This window comes from Hippocampus zosterae, chromosome 1 (assembly GCF_025434085.1).
Source record: "Hippocampus zosterae strain Florida chromosome 1, ASM2543408v3, whole genome shotgun sequence".
Taxonomy (NCBI): Eukaryota; Metazoa; Chordata; class Actinopteri; order Syngnathiformes; family Syngnathidae; genus Hippocampus; species Hippocampus zosterae.
This window is the reverse complement of record NC_067451.1, coordinates 19,920,643-19,942,875: the sequence shown is the minus strand read 5'-3', so window position 1 is coordinate 19,942,875 and position 22,233 is coordinate 19,920,643. Positions and strand designations below refer to the sequence as shown.

Sequence of the window (22,233 nt, the reverse complement as noted above, 5' to 3'; positions counted from 1 at the left end):
GTGCGAATGGTTGTTCGTCTCTGTGTGCCATGGGATTGGCTGGCAACTGATTCAGGGTGTCCCCCGCCTAGTGCCCGGAGACAGCTGGGATAGGCTCCAGCGCCCCCCCCCCCACCCCCCGCGACCCTAGTGAGGATCAAGCGGTTAGGAAGATGAATGAATGAATATAATAGTGGTCCTACTTTGACGCGAAAGAATGTTAAACAACATTGGGGGGAGCTACCATGACGGAGTCGTTCATGGTGTAGCCACAAACATGCTTTTTTTACCCCCCAAATTAGCATTCTTTTTTTCGGTCCAGAAAGTTTCACCAAAAGCCATCGACATATCTACAATCTGTCTATATACTTACATGATGTGGATTCAGGATAGGATCATCAGTACTATTTGAAGTCAGTCACACTACAATTCTTGTTTATCTGCATCTGACCTGCAGACTAATTCAACAAGGATGCAAGCCCAGTGCCGTGAAAAAATATTTGCCCCATAGCCGTGTTCTTTGCATATTTATCACACAAAGATTTCAGTTAATCAAAACAATTTGAATACCACACAGAGATGACAAGAATAGAGAAATAATCATTCCCAGCACTGTATGTATGTGTTTGAAAGTGCTCTATAAATACAGTTGACTTGACTTGAATCTTACACTTTTACCTATATAGTGTCACAGTGTAATCTGAATGGTTGACAAAATTAAACACAGCAACCAGGCATAAGCAAATGCTGTCTAAGAAACGATCTTTATTTATCAAAACATCAGAATAACCAGTTACATACTTTATTGAAAAAAAAAGCAACTTGTCAGAGCCAAGGCAGGTATGAATGTTATGTAATAATTTTACATGGATAGGCAACATAACAAATATAGTGTCTGTGGAGAACTGGGTGAAATTTGGGAGGGGGAAGAGTGGTTTCGATTCAACAACGCTGTAAAACAAATTGCATATGGATCTCACCCACCCACTGCAAAAAGAGTGGGTGAATCAGACAGACAGAATAGTGGGAATACACAACAGAAAAATGGATCACAAAGAAAATATGCATCGCATCCACCTAAATTAAAATGCAACTCAGACTGTACAGACTTGAGTCTCTTCTAAGCAAATACACTTCGCATATTTATTTATTTATTTGGAGGTAAACCACCAAACATGTGCGAGTGACTCCAGGTCAGATACAAAAACTCTGTCAATGAATTATGAAATTGAATCTTGAAACGCAGAGTTGAGAATAAATGATTACCGGTAAGTCTTAGTGGTTTAACGACGCAAATGCTAGTTTCATGTACCACAATTATTCAGCCAAATTTGGGATTAAAAGCAGACAGGTACTTGGATTTTCTTCCATTTCAGGAGAAAATAAAACTGGTAATGCACAACAAACTCAAGAAAAAAATTGGAAAAGGAGAACAAGATATCTAAACTGACTCAAGAACAAATGAGCAAATGTATTGTCCTGGGTCAGGCCTGACAAAAACACACTTGGGGAAACAAAAAAAAAAAGGTCCATCAGCATTTTTCCCCTTCCAAATGCACAATCAGATACGCACACATTTTGGTGTATTCGGAATAAACACACACCTGCTCTCGTCTACACACATTCCCATCGCAACGAGAGAAAGTCCTTCTAGACAAAACAACTCCGGTTCAAACAACAGCGGCGACTCATCAGGTTCGACGGCCACGCCCCGATCTCCCAGCGATCCCCGTGAAGGAACCATTTAAATAAACCAGCCAAAATGTATGCAGTTAGTTATCTAATTTTCTCTGTATATGTACAGTATATAACCTACACTGAAGTCTACACACAAGCCCCTTGTGTTAGGATGCAGGCATTGGCAGCAAAATAACTGACGACAACATTGATAATAGCAAACATACAAAAGCAGGACAACACAGGAATCAAATGATTGTCAACAAAGATGATTGCCTTTAGAAATTCATAACTTAACACAAACGAGAATTTTGTTGCTATGGTAAATTGATAATCATAAAAAGAGGGGGGGGGGGCACAGGTTTGTATGTGTTGAAGCTGCAACATGTTTGCCTGCAACACAAAAAAATATGTTCTTTGGATGCCAAACAGTCGTCTCGCGATCCAATTGGTCCGGCAGGAGAAGGGGGAGAAGACGACAGAAAATAACCTCCCACCCTCCCTTCTCAGTAGCAGTGGTCAGGCAGGGATGGCCCAGTCTGGGTGATGCACACGATCAGTTTTTCTGCATGAACAACAACAATTTGAACTTAAATTAAATTGTAAAACGGTTTGAGGGAACTTTTATGGTTCTTAGCCTAAAAACTGAAATCACTAGACCTTTTCCACCAAAACGCTCAAAACACTTTGCTACTTTTTTAACCGATCCTCTGTTATTCACTGAAAAACTCCTATTCTCTGAACATAGTCATGACATGATTACATAGAATGTACGACGTAAAACGTTTTTGCTTCAGTTCAATGGATTTTGTGCTGCTCTCTGTGGTATGTGCACCGTGGCCACCTGGGACAGTACAATACAGATATACTGCACATGGATCTGGTCTCTGCTTCCCAGTAAGCCACATTATTAGTCACTCTTTGCACATTCATTAACCCGTCTATCATGTTTTGCATTGCGTGCCAACATTAAGCTAGCGAGCTTTCATTTACCGTGTTTTAGTTAAATATATTTCTTTGTTTTATGTTCAATTTGGCAGTAAATGTTGATTAGGAATTATATTAAAAGGTTCAAAGCCTCAATTTTGAAGAATTGCTCACCATCTGCCCAACTGTTGCTAGTTATATAACTAGTCGAGTTCATAACCACCCTAGCATGTTGGTATTTCCCTGCACTGGCAATTGGAATACATTTGAGCGTTTTTACCACCTCTGCAATCAAAATCAGCAAAGGTCCGTTTTGTCGGATGCCACTCAAAGCATATCCTGAGCATTTATCTAGTGTAATTGTATTTGTCTCTATCGCGTGTGGTTGGCACTCACATTTTAAAACCTTAAAAAGAATATTTTTTTTTTTGTCTGTACCCCTCTTCTCTGACAGATTTTTCTCTGTCTGCATAATTGCTGAAAGGGACCTGTGAGATTGTCTGTGTTGGTACGAAGTTACCTTACTGATTATTGGTTTTAGTCATTTAATTACGGTACTAAAAAAAAAACTCCACAATGTCAAAAGCTTTTTCAATTGACAATCAAATTGCATTCAGCACAAAAAAATTGCGGATCAAGTTAATGTAGGAGGAAAGACAAAGAGGACGAAAGACACAGAGGAATGCATTCGTGTCTGTCTCTCATTCAATGTTGGAGTTCAGACAATAGAAACAAGTCCTTGTGCTCTAGTGTTCATGCCTATTTGCGATTCATTGTTTTTGTGATTTTTTTTTTCCTCCCCTAAACTATCCCCCGTTGTTCACTGAAAGGTTCTGTCACATACATATAAAAGTACTGCTAGTGCCAAGGAGCTATATCAGGGGGGAGGGGCTTATACAAAAGTTATGCTTTCTTGTTAGGGTTAGGGTTAGGGTTAGGGTTAGGCCATTATACACCTTTTGGGGATGTCACTTTCTCAACCGTTATCCCCCACAATCGGAATGATTGGCCCAGGTCACAAGTGGAAACAGAATACCACGTTGTGGGGCCATTGGATAGACCTCAAGCAGGCTTCTGTTATGCCAATAACAAATAGTTAGCTGTGAAGGGTTTGACGTCAGAAGAGGACCAAGAAACACCGGAGGTGCATGCAGGATGAGAAGTCAGTAAGACATACCATGCTGTTACATGCAGAGGGAGGTAGGGGGATGGGCTAACCATCATAGGAGTCCAACAGAGGCAGGGAGCCCTTTCTTCCCCCATATACCCCTCTCTGAGAGACAACCAGTGGGAAAGAGAGAGAAGAGCGAGTCAGAGAGAGAAGGGGGGAGCTAGTGTTAGAAATTGTTAATTGTGAGGTTTAAAAAGTCAAAAGTCAGGCAAAGCCAAGGTTTCATGTTGCTGACTGAGCAGTCCAATAAGCACATGGTTAGTGTTTCAAAAAAAGTACCGGTAAAGTGTCTGTGGTGTCGTCGAGGGTGTGTCTCCTCTCCCTCTGGTCCAGTGTCGAGTAAGCCTCTGAGAAACGCGACAAGTGTGACATTTTACTTCACACAAATCGAACATGCATCTTGGAATGAAAAGAAGAATAACACCTACCGGAGCCGAGGTCATTTAGTGGGATCATGTTTCGCTTTTCCCCTGTGTGCGTAGAAAACAACGTGAGCTCAGTTGATGATTCTCTGAGCAGTTACACACAGCGCTCAAGACAAATAAACACCTCTGTCCAGCAGTGGTGTGGTAGTGTCCCCGTATGTGCCATTGGATCGAGTGTTCGGGCCGTTGGCGAGGGCGGGGTTTAGGTTGACCTGGAAGTCACTTTTCTTCCAGCCATCTTTCTCAAGAGGCCGACGAAGATCCTTGTGGGCCCACACGAGCTGCAGCACCTGGCCTGCCCCTCGAACCTCACGGTCAGACCGCTTGCTGTATACAGAGAGAGAGGGAGAGAGACAATTAAATATGTACATTTAAAAAAAGTCACATCTAGGCTAAGAAATAGTCCATTAAGCACAGGCCAGATTCCACCTGTGAAAGCAATTTTTCTTGGGTGGATGCCCCCTCTAACATGCATGGGGCTGTCATGAGATCAATACAGACATGATCGACTTAAACAAGAAGCAGCCACATTTGCCAACTAAGCTCCAGTAACACAACTGCTTCCACAGAATTAATCCAGATAAAGATGGTGGCAGTCAAGGAAGACGGCACGCTGTGACCGAAATCAACATTGCATCTCAGCTTCTGCAAATCTCTTTTCTGTCTCTGCCAATATGAACCGCTTCATGACTTTAAAACCAAGGCACAGGCCAGAAACTTCCACACGATTTTTGGCTTATCGTTAAAACCGTAGCAATTACTGCATATCTTGATGTGGTTCATACTGTTGTCATCAACATCCCCAGCCGGTAGTGGCTCATGATAAAAACAAGTTTTATACACTGTCATGAATCTCAAAGGTGTCCGTGCTTCTTGCTTACCCATCTTTGTTAATGAGAACAAGCCTCTCTATGCCTTGCGAGGCTCGAAGGGTCTTAGCTGCTTCCAAACTGTTGCCGAGCACCTCTGTGAGTGTGCTCAGCACAGACACCACCGTCTCCTCCGACAGGGCGCGCCCCGACAGGTTCTGGCCACCAGGTAGGTTGGCCACAAGGTGGGGCACTGCATGTAAACCTGCAGAGGAAACACAATTCAGCTTCTTACAATACACACAATACATGCTGATTTATATAGCGCTTTCACAACAGCGGCAGCTGTAACAAAGCGCTTTACAAAACAGTTAACATAAAGCAAAATAATAAACACAACACATAACATAAAACCTGGACAGTCGTGCAGTCCTATAACCACTTTTCCGTCACACGCTTAAACGCTTCTTAAACGCAAGCATGGCAAATTGGAACAAATATTGAAGACATCGATTTAAGGAACATCCTGCGATCTTACCAAGAAGTTCGCAGTTCCTGTTGTCGATGGCGAGGTTCCTCAAAGCTCCAGACATGGCCCGCACAACACGGTCGTTGCCGTGAGCCAGCAGCTCAGCCATCATGGGAAGACCCTTCTCCAGACGCACAGTGGCCCGGATGTAACGGCCGTACTGATGTGGAAACCAAAAAAAAAAAAGTTAAGACTGTATTTACTTCAGCTATTAAACCGAAGATGAAAATTCACAAGGAACAAGGAAATTTGTTTTTCGGAATACTTACAGTCCACCGCCCTGCACACAGGTTCTGGATGGCCCCGGCAGCGGCTTCCAGCACCGAAGGGTTCTTGCTCTCTCTGAGCAACGACGTGTAAATTCGAACCACCTCAGGCTGAAACAACAGCTCGTAACCTGACACGAACGTGCACACACATTTTTTTCCCCCAGTTAACTTCATGTGTGTCATGTTGCTAAAACACATTTACTGACTGACTTGACAGTCAGTAAATACTGATTTCTATTCAGTGGGACAATCATTATTAAACACAGGTATGCATACGACAAGGTTTTAAAAGCGGAGCTTGTGATTAGATAGCGCTTTTCTAACAAGGCTCCGTTGTACCAACAAACACACACCTTTGGCAGGTATTGTTCTCTTTGGAATGTCAACTTGATCTGCACTTCCATCATCTCCATCTTTCTTTCCTGTAGTCACACAAAAACAAAACAAAAGGGGAACACATGACAGGTGAGATACAAATGTTTTAATCTAACAACAACAACAAAAATCTGTGCATTTATGTTCCCAGTGGCGTGAAAGCGATCATGCAAATCATGCACCAGCGAGGAAAGCCCAGTGAGTATGCTGTGGGGTTTGTGAAGAACTCATTTTCAGGCCGTGCATGTGCGTGAGTGTGTGTGTGTGTGTGTGTGTGTGTGTGTGTGTAGGTGGGCTTACCACAATTCAAATCAATGGTGGCAAACGTCAGCCCTGGCCGACAAAATGTTTAATAGCTGTATTCATGTGTTGACATTATCTGCCGTTGCTGCTTGAGTACATTATTTACATGCAATTTGGGAATCTGTGCATGTTTTTTCTAATGCGTAGTGTGTAAACACAGCCAGATCAAATACGTGACCCGTAAAAATGTAAACACACAAAAATAAATTGGACATGGGCATTAACGGAATGGTGCATTTTAACCTGAAGTGTCACGCCAGCCTTCTATCGCCAATGAACCACATTCTGTTAGTTACGCTCATATCATCATAGCACCAAGGGAAATCTTACCTTTGGAAAACCACTCATCTATTAGGACAGGGATAAAGCAAGGAGGGAGCAGAGACAAAGGGAGGGACGGAGAGGAAGAAGAAAGCAGAGTGAAAAACTGCAACAGTGTAACCACCACCAACAAGCTGAAGACTCTAAACCCGGGCCATCAGGTGGTTTGATACTGACCTTTCCCCTTTCGGGAGCCAAAGCAGCCCCCCTTGTTCGAGCCTGGTGCAGGGCCATGGTTGACGGGCGTGGTTTCTGCATAGCGTTCACAGCTGGGCACCTCGCGATGGACCTGATAGGACAGATTCCTTAGGAGGCACATGCAGTTCTCTACTAACTGCAGAACAGACAGAAATATATGAAGAGAAAGGTTTAGTTTTACGAGGCAGTTAAACGGAACCACCGTATTTCTGAACTTCCTAATGACCTTATTGTCCACATCTTTGCGGTTGATCTGTGACTGCACGACATACATCAGCGAATCCACCAATCCTGTGCACTCCCTTAGCTTCCGTCGTGCCTCGCTGCGCTCCGAACTCACATTTCTGTTGCACATAGGAGATATTTGAACATGTGATTAGGGTTTGTCTAAATATGTCCTTCGGCTGCGTTCCTCCTCTGGCGCTCTCATACCGCAGGCAGCCAGCGGTGTTGGTCAAGGCGGTCTGCCACTCCAGATGTCGTGGTTTGCAGCTTTCCTCTCCGCCGTTGCACCCTCGCTCCCAACCTGAGTGGGGCACTATCACCTCGTCTGCCAGAGCGTGCAGGGCGTGGTCCACTATCTCCATCTTCACAGAGTCGTGGGATGAGAGGTTCCACATTGTGCCTGGCATGACAGAAACATTACTGCCCATGGAACTGGGTAGCACTCTCCCAAACAGATCATTTAAACAAAATTGTTATCCAATATAAACTCCTACTGTAATGGGGCTGTGTTTTGAAATAAATTTCACCTAACTGATTTACGTTTTTGGGTGAAACCAAACCCTTCTGGGAGCCACTAAAGCATGCAAGTGTCACGGTGCTCGTTTTCGAAGGATCAGCAACTACAATACTGAGGGATCTAGAGGGCGCATTGCATATTGCCTTGGAGTTTGCAATGAAGTGGCGCCTGTACTTCTCTTTCAATGAAATCTGTGAGTCATTTGCGTGGAGAGCATGCTACTGTATGAAAATTCTAAACAGGAAAAATATGCATTCTTTTTTTGTCAAGAAAGCCCATATATCCTAGAGTCGTCTCTGTTTTGGGGCTACAAAAACGCCATCATGTAAATATGATGGTTTCACTTTATAACGATGATTATAAATACATTTTATGTACCATTGGCCCTCGTTTAGATTACAAGTGAGCTGGAGAATATCCAAGTTTACTTTGGTCAAGAGTTGGGTACACCTTGGACTGGTTTCCAACCCACAGCAGCTTACAACTGGACAAGGCACTGCGCATATGGACAATTGAGAAGCCGTAGAAACCCACCCAAGTAAGGGGAGGAGAAACTACACAGAAAGCCCGGAGCCTGGTTTCTAACTACCCAACCTCAGAGTTGTGAGGTGTCAACTAATCTTCTGACTGTATTGTTATGATTGTCAGCCACACCATAACTGTAAATATTTGCCAACAGCTGGCCCAATAAACATATGTATTTGATTGTACTACTCATTATGTTTGGCATGTTTATACGTCAATATCAATTGAGTTTATTTATACATGTTAGGTGAAAAAAAAACCAAGGTTAAGAACCTGTGATGGTGTCAGTTAGGTCCTGATCGTGAGTCTTCCTCAATAATCGGATCAGCGCTGGCACGCCATCACAGTTCTTGATTGCGATCTTGTTGTCTGGGTCACGTCCATATGAAATATTCTTCAGCGCTCCACAGGCCGAGTGGTGCACATCTTTGCTGGGGTGGTCCAGCATTGACACTAAGGCCGGGATACCCTTCAGACGTCGCACCTCCGACTTAACCTGAAAAAAGACAAATAAACTGAGCAAAACAAGATGGGAGAATTTAGGGTAACATGGTTTTAACTTATGGCAGATTCCATTTTACCTTGTCATTTTTGAATGTGAGATGCTGGAGGAAGGCCGCTGCATTGGTTTTGACAGGATCCAGGCGGTAGTTCAGCATGGCGATCACCTCTGGCAGCTCTGGTTGTCTCCATGAGGAGGGAGGGCCTTTCCTCAGTGTGCTGTCTAAAGAAGCCATGCTTCCTCGCTCCAGACTCATGGGAACACCCCAGGCATATGAATCAACTCCTCCCATATCACCATCCAGAGTATCTTCACAACTCCTGTATGGTGCACAATGAGTTAAATGCTGTACTGTACTGTCTGCAAATTTGGCTTGTACACGATACTCTGTGCTGCTTTACCTGAGTCTTCGTCTATCCATACCACCAGGGCCAGGGCCAGGGCCTAGCCGTGGCATGGTGCCGTAACCTCCGGGGTGCATGGGCGGAGGCCCCATGCCGTACTCGTCATAGCACACACTCCGCTGGTCATCTTCCAAACCATAGTGTCCGTGGCCGTATCGCATGTCTATTGCTGAGCCCATGGCCCTCATTCCCCTGCCCACCTGGGGCTGTGCTGCATAGGGGTCCATCTGCTGGCGGCTTGGGGCCCGATAACCAGAATCCAAAGTTCTGTAGCCATCAACCGGCCTGCGTAAAGAGGGGAGCAAAAAATGTCTGTGATAAACACCTAAAAACGGTGGTACCCTGACTAGCACGTGGCCCAACTTACAAGTTTCGGAATATGACAAATCGTTTAGACATATTTGTATTTTTTTGCTTTGTGTTGCAAAACAAAATTTGATGTAGAAATGAGCTTTCATATGTGGCTGTTCCAGTAGCGAAACACAAAAAAGTAGAGCCACAATCAACCATGCACTCTGTCCATTTCTTTCTTTTACTTGAACTAGTGGGAACATTAAATCTATGCTAAATGTCAAGATTACCCTTTATTATTGGGGGGGCATGTATTGTGATGTCTTCAAGTGTGTGTGTGTGTGTGTGTGTGTGTGTCGGGGTGGCTTTTGCCCACATTTCGCAAGTGCCAAATTGAATCTTGCATTACTGTGCGTCACTGTGACCCAATTGTGACACACATTGGCAGAAAAGCAGAACAAAATATAATTTGAATTAGCGCAACTTGTTATTAAGGGTGGACACGGGGGTCTGGTACCTGTAGCGGTCATCCATGTGCGAGCCTCTGCTCAAACTTGTGTATGCCTCTGACGGCGGTCCTCCCCTGTAGTCATCATAAACTCCCACAGGTCCGTAGTGGTAGTTTCTGGGCACCGTGGCAGTAGGGTAGTCTCCTCCGACCTGTCTGTATGGACGGTCCAGTGTGGCACTGTAGCCGCTCATACCAGACACAGACATGCTGCCATTGATTGACATGGAGTCATTCGGCAGGACTGTGCGCGAGATGGGTTTCTTCATCTGTGACAGGGATTGGAGACAATGTGCTTTCAAGATTCTTTCAGACTCGTGAAAGCTTTTACTTATCCACATGGGGCAATGTATGATGCCAAACGACTACATTTATCCGCATTACATTAATTCTATTATTTGGCACATATTACCCACCCCGTTATCGAGCCGGCGTGTGGTTCCTTCTTCCGAAAACACAGAGTGTGCCTCATGAGCGTCGTCCTCTGGTGTGTAGCTCTCATCGAGAGCGCCGTGCACTGGGTCCACCATTCTGTACTGTAACAAAAGCAACCATGAATTAGAACCACTAAATACTCACTCAATATTTACACACACACATTCAAAAACTAACAACAGGTACCTGTGTGCCGTTTATGTAGGAGTCTGTTAATTTCAGTCGTTCGATGTCCACATCCCCGAAACACCCGTTCTGGAATGTAACAGAAATAATTTCAAATTGTGCACAACTAACAACTCTGCTGAGGCAGCAACAAGTGTGAGGTTGAGACATTTTTTCCAGTCAAGTCTCTTAAGAAACACACAACAACAGTAAGGTCCTTCAACCATGCCTGTGTATGTATGGTCTTTGAAACATTGCAAGAAATGCACGAGGACATTTTGGAGTGAAGCCATTCAACCTTACACCCTACTTCCTCCTCCAATCCGTTACATAATTGATGTCTGTCATCCTATATATACCACAGAGTGGACTAGCCTTGAGTAACACTTGGCTTCATGCGACACAATAGCCTCAATTACGGTATCAGCAGTCACGTCAAGATGAATTACTTAGGGATGAATACCGCTGGTATTCTGTGGCAATTCCTACACTTTGGAATATTTCAAAATATCTTCCGTGCAAATAGTAGCACTTTAAGTAACGGCATTGTTTTTCATTTCTTAAAAAATGGGAAGTGGAGTTTCATGAGAAGGGCCAATTTCCTCTAAATCCAGCCCTTCCCATAATATCATCTACTGTGACCTGAATTTAAAGCAATGTTCAGAGAACAGGCATGAGACAGTTGTCCCAGTCTCATTGGAAATTAAATCCACTCAACATAAAGCTAAACTGCTTGGCACTGGTTTGCTCTTTATCTTTGGGGCCTCTAACTAATCAAAAATGTCCAAGGATTCACACAGTCAAAACAATCTTATAAATGCCAGTGAGTCCAAATGAAGAATAATATTTACAGATGGAATTTTAAACTTTTCATCTCTGCTGCCGCAGATGCCTGAACTGTCTCTCTTAACACAGCAACAACGTGACCTTAAAGTTCAATGACACAAGATCACCAAAACAAAGTACAGGGCTTGTTGATAATACAAGTCAACAGCAAATTTGAAATCGGAGATGGGTTTGTGTGCCCCTAAATATATTTTTGACAGCAATTTAAAATACGGCGTCACTTGTTTTCTAGCACAGCAGCTTTTTGAGACATTTTCTTTTTTTTGTTGTTTTCAAGTTTGACATATAAAAGCATCCGCAAGACAGATTTTACCATGTGTTGTAATTTACAGGTATGATTCCACAAGAAATTCCACCTGCTGCTGAACTTGACCCTTTATTCATAATTACTTAATATATATTATTTAATTAGTAGTAGTAATATGATGAAAACCTGATGTGCTAGAGAAAAAAAGTGCAGATTTAAAACCACCCCAAAAAAATAAAGATTTTGAGAAAACTTCACTTGCATCTCTGACTTAAAATAAATCAAATAAAAACGTTGACCAGGGTATAATCTTTCAGCACAGGAGCGTCTGTACAACAGCAGTTAGGAGTTAGGCAGGAGCATGTAATCAGGACTGACCATCAGAAAAAAAAAACCCCTCAAAATAGCATTTTTCTCGGATTAGTCTTAAAGATTGTAGTGTTTGACTTACTATATACCTCGTGACAAATCGTACTTTGCCACCTTGATTAGCAACAGAGTCAGAAATGACTACCAAATCGTAAAACACTTAAAATCCAAATCCATTTATTTTCCCGAAAGGACCTACATCAATGGATGGCCAACACAGATCTCACATGTAATGAATTTCTACGCACAACACAGAAATGCAGACTTAAAAGGTGAAGAATTTCAGGTCTGTGTGCATGCGACAGATGACAGATGGCCGCATTCCATAACATGCTGGAACAGGAAGAAGTACCGGTAAATGACTGAGATTCCGTATAAGGGGTTGACAAAAGTTGCTTGTGGTGAGTGACGGTAAAGGCATAATGCAAGAGTGCGACAATGATGATGATGATGACCTCAGAAATGTTAACATTAGATGCGCCTTTTTTTTTTGGGATGAATGGGTCTTGGACATTGCGTTGTAAATGCAGACTGATGTGATGAGATAATCACACTAAGTATCGCACCGGTGGAAAGATCAGAGAAGGTTTACTGGATGACTGAGATCAGTAGAAAAAAACGATGCATTAATTATGATGATCAATAGGCGATGATACAGATATTTGAGGATTTTAGCGTGGTAACATGGAGGCAAAAGGCTGCGGACTAGAATTTTTGGTGTAGTCATTTTTACCTGTGTGTGAGGGAGCGGGCAACCCAGCGCCGAAGGGCTGGTGGCAGAGAGACCCACTCTCCTCCTCTCCTCTTCCAACGCCCTGGTCAGCTGTTCAAACTGCACCTCCTGCTCCCTGACCGACTCCAGCAGAGCTGCTGCGCTCTCACACTGCTCCATACACACTACACCACCCCGAGGGGAGAGAGGGGGCATTACACATTATACATAAAATCTGAGGGATCTGGGGACTAACTATGACCTAAAAGGGTGATTTCTCTGAGCGTAGGGACATACAGTACTATTTATTTTTTTAAAAATTAAATCACACAAGAAATGGATAAGCAAAAACCATAATGGAAGTGAGAGCTGATTCGTCTTTATGATCATCACCCCCTCCCCCTCTCTCTTCCACACAATACGTGGAATGGGGTGATGGTTTCTGACAACACCATACAATACTGTCTGGGGAAAACATGTTAGTGTTTTGACTGCAAATATTCTTGCATCGTTGAAAAACAAATGCACTTCTGATATTTATTTCCACTTATCAGTGATTTAGTAGAGGAAAATACTAAATTACAACTCAAAAATAATCGCTTTCCACATAATCAGCTTTAGATTGTTTGTCAATGAAACCAAGCTAAGGGAGGCGTTCTTACATGAGAAAAAAATGAAATGTCAGGAAAAGTGGATACATAAGGAAATTCTTTCTGCCACTATTTGCTGGCATAGATAGATGAACAAAGACACGAGGGCTGCATTCATCAAATATTTCTAGAATCAATTATCCCATTGATTAATTGGATAAAAATGATTTTGCATTATTAAACAAATTGTGCACACAAGGTATTGTTTCACATTTGGGGTCGCCATCCTCATGTCAAACATATTCATATCTGTGATTTTGAGTGTGTGTGGCTTGAAACGGTGGGGGCGGGCCCGTAATGAGTGACGTGCAAGTCAACAAATGAGAGTTTATAGTTCATGCTAGCAGTTGGCCTGTAATTGGCTAACCGTTAGCTTCGCTGCATGTTGAGTGACTGAGCGTCAGTTATGGCCGCAGCAGTACAACTATGAATGTGAGCAAGCGATTGCTGTGAGGTCCCGATTTCTGTAGATATCATTATCATCATCATCATCATTTGTAAAGACCACCTTTTTCAGGATTTATAGCTGCTTGCAGGGCCAGCATTTGTTACCTTTTGTTCAGGAAAGCAATTGCAAGTACGCTAGTGGCTGCACCAATCCTTGACCTCTTGCAGGGGTTTTACAGTGCACTCTAACTTACGGTGGTAGGCATATCGTATAAATAATCTAAAATTATTTGACATGGATAGTTTGTGTTGCCGATTGTAGACATACTGTGGTATGTTACTTCCGCTTTTGAGTACAGACTGCACTTTTTTCAAATTACACCAAACTTTGTCTTTTACAGAGTCTTTCCTCCTGTCTTGCCACCAATGCACCGATTCATTTGTACATGCACTGGTCCCTGAAGCTAATTTGATCCTGTTAAGGGTTTGAGGTTTTTCATGAATCTAACTGAAGTTAATTGATTCATCGTTTCATCACTAATTAAGACACTTGGAATAAATAAATAATTGTCAGACCAACCCACTGAAATTCGTTTCCCACAGCTTCCTTCATGCTTTCTCTGGGACACTAGAATGACTAAACATACACCTTCAGGGTGAAGCTTTTTGTAGAGAGGCCTGTTTGCAATATTTTATACACGACTGACCCGAGAGGGTCAGCAAACACAGAAATACAGTACACACCTTCACCTGTGGGCGTGATTTGACAGAAGAGGTGAGAGATCACACCAAGGCCAGAGGTGAAGCTCTAGTTGTTCATTGGTAGAAGCCGAGTCATGGCTCAAGCCCAGAAACAGAGGGCTGCTCGCAGAGACAGAAAACAAAGAGAGAAGTGTTTCAGTGAAGGACGGCTCCGTCAAAAAATGGCAACATAGTGAGAATGCCAGACTATGTGTCAGTGTGGATGAGTTTGCTCGCAAGCAGAGCGACCTCGTTTTAAACACCCATCCACCAAGCTCCACTGTTATCTCGGTTGAGCCCTAACAGAGATGAACACTTTGTTATTCGAGCCCAACAAGTGGCACCTCAGACTCTCTTATCAGGGAGCGGATACACCCTCAGGTGCCTGGTCAACTGGCTCCTGCAAGGTGAATAAACAACCACTGCTTAGCAAACACCTGCGTTACCGGTTATTCAAGGTATAAAGAGTAGGAGGGGGGTGTCGGTTCACTCTTCTCAATAGGTCTGTGTGTTGCCAAAGTACAGACACAGATGGGGACTGTAAATGCAAAGCCACGTGGAAATCAAACAGAGAATTCAATTTCAGGCAGCAGGCGTCAATGCGCAGGGAAAATGGAGTGTTCAAATATGATACTGACGACTTATTCAGAAGAGATGATGAATGAAGTTACCGTTACTGACTCTTTACAACAACATTTTATCTTTGAAGATGAAGCAAGCCGATTGTCGGTTCCTGTATGTCTGTCCGACGAATGACTCAGCACATCAACACACGCACAGCCATGCACGGGGGCTGTGCTCGGTGCATGGAAAGCGAGGAAGGCAGGACGGTCTGATGAGAAAACAAGGAGTGGCTGGGAAGTATTTCACAACTCTGTGAGGAAATTTGTCAGAACCAAAACCGCCATTTGCGTCTTAAGGTATAGTCACTTGAAAGTCCCACAGTTATGACCTCCTACCTGTTGTGGGAGGGAGTGAAGCGTGGGTGGGGGGTGTGGGGGACGACGACTATCCATTGCCACACATGGCCATATATGGTCAAAACCAGGCCTGGGTTGTTTTATACCCTGCAGACAGACAGCGCTGCAAACAAATCAAACGAGAAGCAAGAAAGGATGTGGAAAAAGACACGAGACTGAGCAAGAGCAAACAAGAGGTGGAGGGGGCAAGATAAGTAAAGTTGAAGTGAATTAAAGATAAAAGCTAATCTTGCATTCCTAACATTGTCTTCTGTCAATTCAGCACAGCGGCCCACCCACTCGTCAACAGGCAAATGACCTTGGTGTGACCAGTGTTCATCGCACTCCACTTACTGCTAGTTTACCAGCACACACACACAGGCTTCTTGCATATCTCAACCCGAGACAGGGTGAATAATCATCATCATTAGCATGTTACACACTATCTCCTTCAGTAATGAGGATAGCCGTCACTCATCCAAGATGAATTATAAACTATGATATTTCTTGACAAGAGCAGTCAGAGTTGTTGTTTTGTGTCAAAAGAGGGAACTTGCAGCTGTCCGTTTTGGGGGTGGGGGCGATGGCAGAACAATGACAACATTGTGAGAGCAAGTACGGCAAGAGCGAAGACCCAGAGCTGCATCCATCCTAATCTGTAACTGAGTCTTGTCCTCCACTCGCCTCTCCCGTTCGCAGCTGGGTTTTTTTGGCCTTGGCTGGTGGCTAGTGTGACTGAATAACAAAAACAATTGCCTCTGTCCCATAGCCACTCCCCTGCCTTTCCCCTTCAACCTACTTCCTGACAAACAGGATGTTATGGATCTGACATCAGAGGTGAGTGCAAGAGATGCGAGAGCTACCGTGGTGAGCCACGAATCACTCTTCCGTTTCTGGGGATGTCCCAATCACTTTTTTTTTGCACCAATGTCCAAGTCGCTTTATTTTGAATACCACCTAATCGGAGGCGATGCATAGAAAACAATGTATTTGCAGCAGAGCACAAAATTATTTCGAAGTGTGTGTCATCTACAAACAACACTATTGCCTCATCAAATGCAACCAGTCGGGTGTAGATTTGCGTGTCAGAAAATAGTTTAGACTTTATTAGACTTGCAAAAGATTAGTCATTTAAATGTTTCACATTTGCCAATTTATTGCACTTTCAACTCTGCCACCATGTCAAACAGCGATCGGAATAGCTCAAGTGACCGATTCTATCATTATCCACCATCAGCTTAGTTCCATACTCTTTGACATGTTTAGATGTACAAGGAGTGCGTCACCTGACTGGCCAGACATTTCCCTCAGATTCTGGAAATGGTAACAGACTGGCAAGTCGAAAATCCACTGGAAATTGACCGACCGGTTGAGATGCCCAAACATTTAGTGGACTCCTGGCCTTAAACTTCAATGCAGAGAGGTGTGAAGGTGACTCACTGACTAATCGGTTAAATCCCTAATGAATACACAAAACGTGAAGAATACTGGGGGGAAAATGCTGGCTGAAGCTGCATGAAGTCTCATATTGTAGTAAGCATCCAGATCTATGCCTGGGTTGCATTAAGTTCGATTTTTTTTTTACTCCATTTAAAAATGTGTATCCTGTCATCGCAAGACACCATCACAGAAATACAGAAAAAAAACTAAACATTTGTGTAAATAACCATTTCGAGTCTCACTTTTTATGTCAACTGTAGTTATAGAGCACTTTAAAACACACACACACACACACACACAAAACAGTCCAAATCTCCCATGACATTAGCAGTCCCACCCCAAGATATGCGCTACATTTCGTAAAGGGTGTGGAAGAAAGAAAAAAAACCACATGTCCTACAACATAAAAATGGGTGAATGGAAAAGAAGTGGTGAAAACATCAAGGGAGGGTTTCTTGAAAAAGTTGAGCACACGCACATGCAACTCGAAGATCTCATGACATCACGAGTCAGTTTCACCTGATTCTGAACCATCAGTCAGCATGACTCACTTGGCCCTCCCAGACATCTGCAACCAGTCGGCCACAGGCAACAATGTTGCATTTGTCGACTTCATGAAACCCTGCAGCAAACGCAATGTCAAAACGAAAATACGCCTCCTCTCATTAGCCTGCTGATGATTTTTGTCAGCGTAATGTCACTGGCACGAGCTGGAGACGAGCGTGGCTTGTAAAGAGATTGAAGCTTTAGCCCATTAATCCACTTAGGTCCTCACAAACATCCATATTCACAGACATGCACAGACATGAGGCCCCTTCGGATTAACCTGGACACCTCAAGAGGCCACACAACAACAGGCATCAACAATCACAACATGTTCATCGAAGTTTAAGCTAATCAAATCATAAAACAAAATTAAAAGGACATTGCTGGTCATTTCATTACATTGTTGGCTCCATAACACACGGATCTCCATTTTTAATACAAACTATAACTGATCAGCAGTTAACTTCTGCCGCTTCCAACAGCAATCCAGACCTTTCTCTGGTTTCTTTCCCTGCCGTCAACCCAACAAGTTGCCTTGACTGTCCTGCCTGTTGGACATCTCCTCGAAACCTCCCTCATGCTGCAGTTCACTGTCAAACCTGTCGGCTAATTGCTAGAGACTAAGATGGTAATCATAACACACATTTGACTTACAAACGAGTTTCTGTTAAGCATCCTTGGGTCGTTTAAATGGTGCTAATGAAGCTACCCTACTTTCAAACAGCCAGTTAACAAACATTACCTACAGCTACAAAGAACATTAGTTTATATTTTGTTTGAGATACCAGTGATCCAGGCAACAAGTCTTGTGCTCTCGCTGTTTGTTATTTATGTCTGTCATTTCTTTGTGAGCAAAGACAAGTTCCTCTTCGCCTTGTCCTCACACAAGGGATAGCTGGAAGCCATTTTGAGTGTTTAAAGGTAAGGCTGATGATAACACTTTTGAAACCTTTTCCGCGATTTATAGCTTGTTTCATCTGGTCAGCATACAATTTGTACCACGTGTCAGTTAGCAGCAGGGCAGAAAGTGCTGACATAAAAGACAAACTAACTATAAAATGATAATAGAAAAAAAGAAAAAAATTAGGACAATTCCAGACACGAAGAGCCTTCTGGAAAACAAGTAGGGCAACAATTGCACATAAATCGAAGTAATAACGCTAATTATTATTAATATGTATCCTAACAAATGCTTGCTTACAAAAATAGCTGACTGTGTTGCACAATGAAATCAAATTTGCGCAGGACCCATCAACAGGTTAACAAACTAACAGACCTCTATGCTAAGCAGCAAGAGGACCACCAGCCAAAATCAGTCAATGCGTTACCTATAAAATGAACCCTCTGTGATTTTCTTTCCACTTGTAAAGACGCCTACTTGTTATTCTTTTCAGCGTAACAAACTATTTGCTTAACAACTCACCTATTCTCCACTGTCATCTTATTTTTATGTTATTTCTGTAAAATGTGTATGTATTTAAATGCTTGTACTGTATATGAGAAGTTAGCATAGGCAAACAGGGTTGACGCCGCACAAAGTAGGGTGGTAAATTTTGATGATGCAGAGGTCCAGATCGCAACTGGCAGTGGTGGATGTTCTGGTCCTGATTGTGGCTAGCAGAGACTAAAGAGAAGTTGAAGAGCTCATTCTGTTTTTTGCTTTTAGAAAATTCCACAAAACAGTGGCCAGTTGCTTCATTTCTATGTTTAGCCATATAGAAGGGTATTATATTATTATGAATATATTCCCATAATTTATTAGAGAATGGACAATTACAAAATCAATTAAAAACACCACCGGTCATCCTTCACAAAAACAACAATTCGTATCTGTATCTTTTTCATTTTATTAAGCTACCATTTTGCAGCTACAGACTTACGTCAGCAATACTCCTCATTGCGCGATGACGTAGGTACATAAAGTGGAGTCACAGTAATTTCAAACACTGTCCTTTCATCTTGAAAAGCCGTACCTTTTCATCCCCCTTGACCAGATAATGTTATCCAATGATGGCAAATGAAAAGTGGCAAAAAAGTTAGGAGACCGGAATTTTCGAAGGTGGCCTCGGTATCGGCGGATACTCAAATTTAAGTGACTCGGACTCCTACTCGGGTGCAAAAAAAGATCTGAACACCCCTACCTACATTTTCAAGATTTTTTTTATTCATTATTCCGTCAATAACTACAACAAAGTAACATGACTAATAGGAGACTTATAATCGACAGTTAGCCCTCCCCATCCATGCACGTGTCGCGACCATAAGCAGGACACACCCAACAGGTTGACAAACTAACAGCCCGAGGTTGAAAAAGGTCCACCACCACCGAAATAACAACACGTACCAGTTTACCAATTCTAGGATTAAAGGAAAAGATGGGAAAATTCTGGGCATCCAGAACCTTGCTTTACCCAAGTTGTCGGCGAGATTCGATATCTTGTTCACAACGCCGAGATGCGCAAACTAAACAAATACAGATTTCTAGGCGCGCACGCACACACACACACACGCACAAATCTGTAAAAGGGAAGAGGACCTAGTTAATCTGTTAAACAAATGGTCATGTGTTACTATGTGTGAGCAAACATTCCTCATTTCAAAGAGTATCCGGAATCATCGCCGTCCAACCGTTTAGCAGTTGCCCATTGAGACGATGCTTCCCGTTACACATAGCGGCGTAGAAAATGAACAGACTGGGAACATTTTAACAATTATCAAAGAAAAGGGCTCCGCGAATAAAAGGAGCGCCTGAGATATGCGATGTTGTTCCATGCAAACGCTACCGCGATGAGAAATGACAAGGTTAGACATCAAATCAGGCCCACTCGGCTCGGAGTGACCGTGTGACCTGGCTCGGCTGTCGAGCTACGTTAGCATCACAATAACACACCGCCGAGACTCCAGCTAGTGTTAGCCTAGCAGCCGCTTGTCTTTTAACGGTCGCCTCTCTCGCTTGCCGTTGTGGTAACACGCGCGATCGTCGCTTAATAGAAGGTGGCGAGCGACCTTTATTCGGTTTCAGCGTGTAGCGTGTCCGAAAACAAAAGGAAAAGAAAAGAGAGACTTAGGAAGCCTACGCGAGTCCTGTCGGTGGTCTCCAGATGGACGTGACCACTCCTTTTAGAAACGCTGCAGTGCCCACACTATTTTCGCGACAAAAACGCCACATCATATAATTTCAGCAGCCTTATTATGTGCGCTTACCTTATCTTCACAACGCCCTTGGAACCCCCCGTACTATTCCGTTTCGCGTGTGTTTTGTCTCCTCTCTCCCCTCCTTCCCTGGCTTCTGGGTCAAGCTTGTTAACAGCCAGGCTACATCAAAGAGTTTTCTATCAAAGAGGGGGCGGGGGCAATGAAGTGCTTTTACCGTAATACTGAAAAACACAGCGCATGTAAAAAAAAAAAAGGTCGTTGCGGGCTGCTGGTTAATAAAGGCAAGCCGTTAAGCGTCGAGGCCATACCCATCCATCCATTATCTGAACTGTTGGAGCCTATCCCAGCTGTCGTCGAGTCGGAGGCTGGTTATTCCCTGAACTGGTCGCCAGCCAATCGCAGGGGACACATAGAAAAAACAACTGGTGGTGTGTCCTCTGTGTTGAGTGTAGCTCAAATTTCGATTCTGTACCCGAGTAAAGATGTCAGTGCACAGCTGATACACAAATAATAAAAGGAGAGATGAATTTAAACTGAGTATGCGTTTTGAGATGTGATTTGAATGTGGGAAGAGAATCAATATATTGCATGGAAAGCCTCAATGCTTCAAGGAGCTTCATATCACCATCACTACAAACAACCATTCACACTCACAATCACGACTAAGGACAATTTAAAGTGTCCACTTAACCTGCCATGCATCTTTTTAGAATGTGTGAGAAAACCAGAGTACCTGGAGTAAACCCACGCAGGAGGGGAGGACAAGAGAATTCTACACGCTGGAATCAAACCCACAACCTCTGATCTATGAGGCATACGTGCTGACCAGTCGACCACCTTTGCTAAACTATTACGCTATTTGACTTTACTAGTAAGACAATTCAGCACACAAGTTGGACTAAATGTATATGTTCTACTATTTGGTTGCTGCACTTTGAGCAGTTGTTTGATAACCTGCTAGTGCTGAATTGAAAGGAAAAAATTGCTAGTTTTCATTGTATCAGGTCCTGCAAATAAAAATGCTCTAACAGCTTGCCATAAAGCCCTTTGTGTTTATTCGACATCCTTACTATCAATCTTAAGGTCTATGTACATTTGTCCTGTTGAGTAATATCATTTTGAAACACTAGTAGGACCACCACAGTACATGGTACTATAGTGAGGCAAAACTGTGTTGATAAAACTACAAAAAAGGGTCCTCACTATGTGCCATTTATAGCCATCTTAAACTCACTGTACTAGTACTCTTGCCTCGTAATATTAAGACATATTTATAGAACAAGTACATGTTACCAATGAGGCAAGACGGTGCACTTGTTGACTTGTATGCATACAATTTACAATACTGTATTCTAATCTCGCGGTTTAGGAGTTCTGGCTGTGCACAGATCTTAACTAGTGCACAGTTTTGCCTCACTGAGGAACACGTAGATTTGTCAGTGCAGTGTGACAAAGTTACCTCTGTGTAGAAATGTTTCACTGTAATGGAAGGCAGTAATGATAAAACGGAGGAACAAGTCTACCAGTGTGGCGAATTGTCTTAGTCAGCACAAATATTCGTATAACCACAAAGCAAGGATGTGGGGAAACTCAAAACGTCTTGCCGTAGAAGCAACACGTACATT

At 43.1% G+C, this 22,233-nt stretch overlaps 1 protein-coding gene across 8 annotated transcripts; it reads right to left on the bottom strand.

The window, feature by feature from the left end:
• Positions 1-724: 724 nt before the first annotated feature.
• On the bottom strand, positions 725-20,816 carry LOC127602848 (catenin delta-1-like). Of its 8 annotated transcripts, none has more exons than XM_052069226.1 (22): positions 20,657-20,804; positions 14,511-14,627; positions 12,751-12,914; positions 10,577-10,645; positions 10,372-10,491; positions 9,965-10,224; positions 9,154-9,441; positions 8,832-9,072; positions 8,524-8,746; positions 7,416-7,608; positions 7,210-7,327; positions 6,963-7,119; positions 6,795-6,812; positions 6,140-6,208; positions 5,787-5,914; positions 5,527-5,677; positions 5,061-5,253; positions 4,304-4,506; positions 4,183-4,224; positions 4,034-4,101; positions 3,761-3,856; positions 725-2,221 (listed from the first exon to the last, which is right to left on the bottom strand). In XM_052069226.1, exons 3-21 carry the CDS (start codon positions 12,907-12,909, stop codon positions 3,797-3,799), a joined length of 2,760 nt encoding a protein of 919 aa, XP_051925186.1. In that variant the 5' UTR covers positions 12,910-12,914; positions 14,511-14,627; positions 20,657-20,804; the 3' UTR covers positions 725-2,221; positions 3,761-3,796. The 8 variants fall into 8 exon arrangements, with proteins under 8 accessions (XP_051925186.1, XP_051925182.1, XP_051925184.1 ...); XM_052069222.1 differs by having other exon boundaries at positions 3,802-3,856; XM_052069224.1 differs by having other exon boundaries at positions 3,802-3,856; positions 14,517-14,627.
• Positions 20,817-22,233: the final 1,417 nt, after the last annotated feature.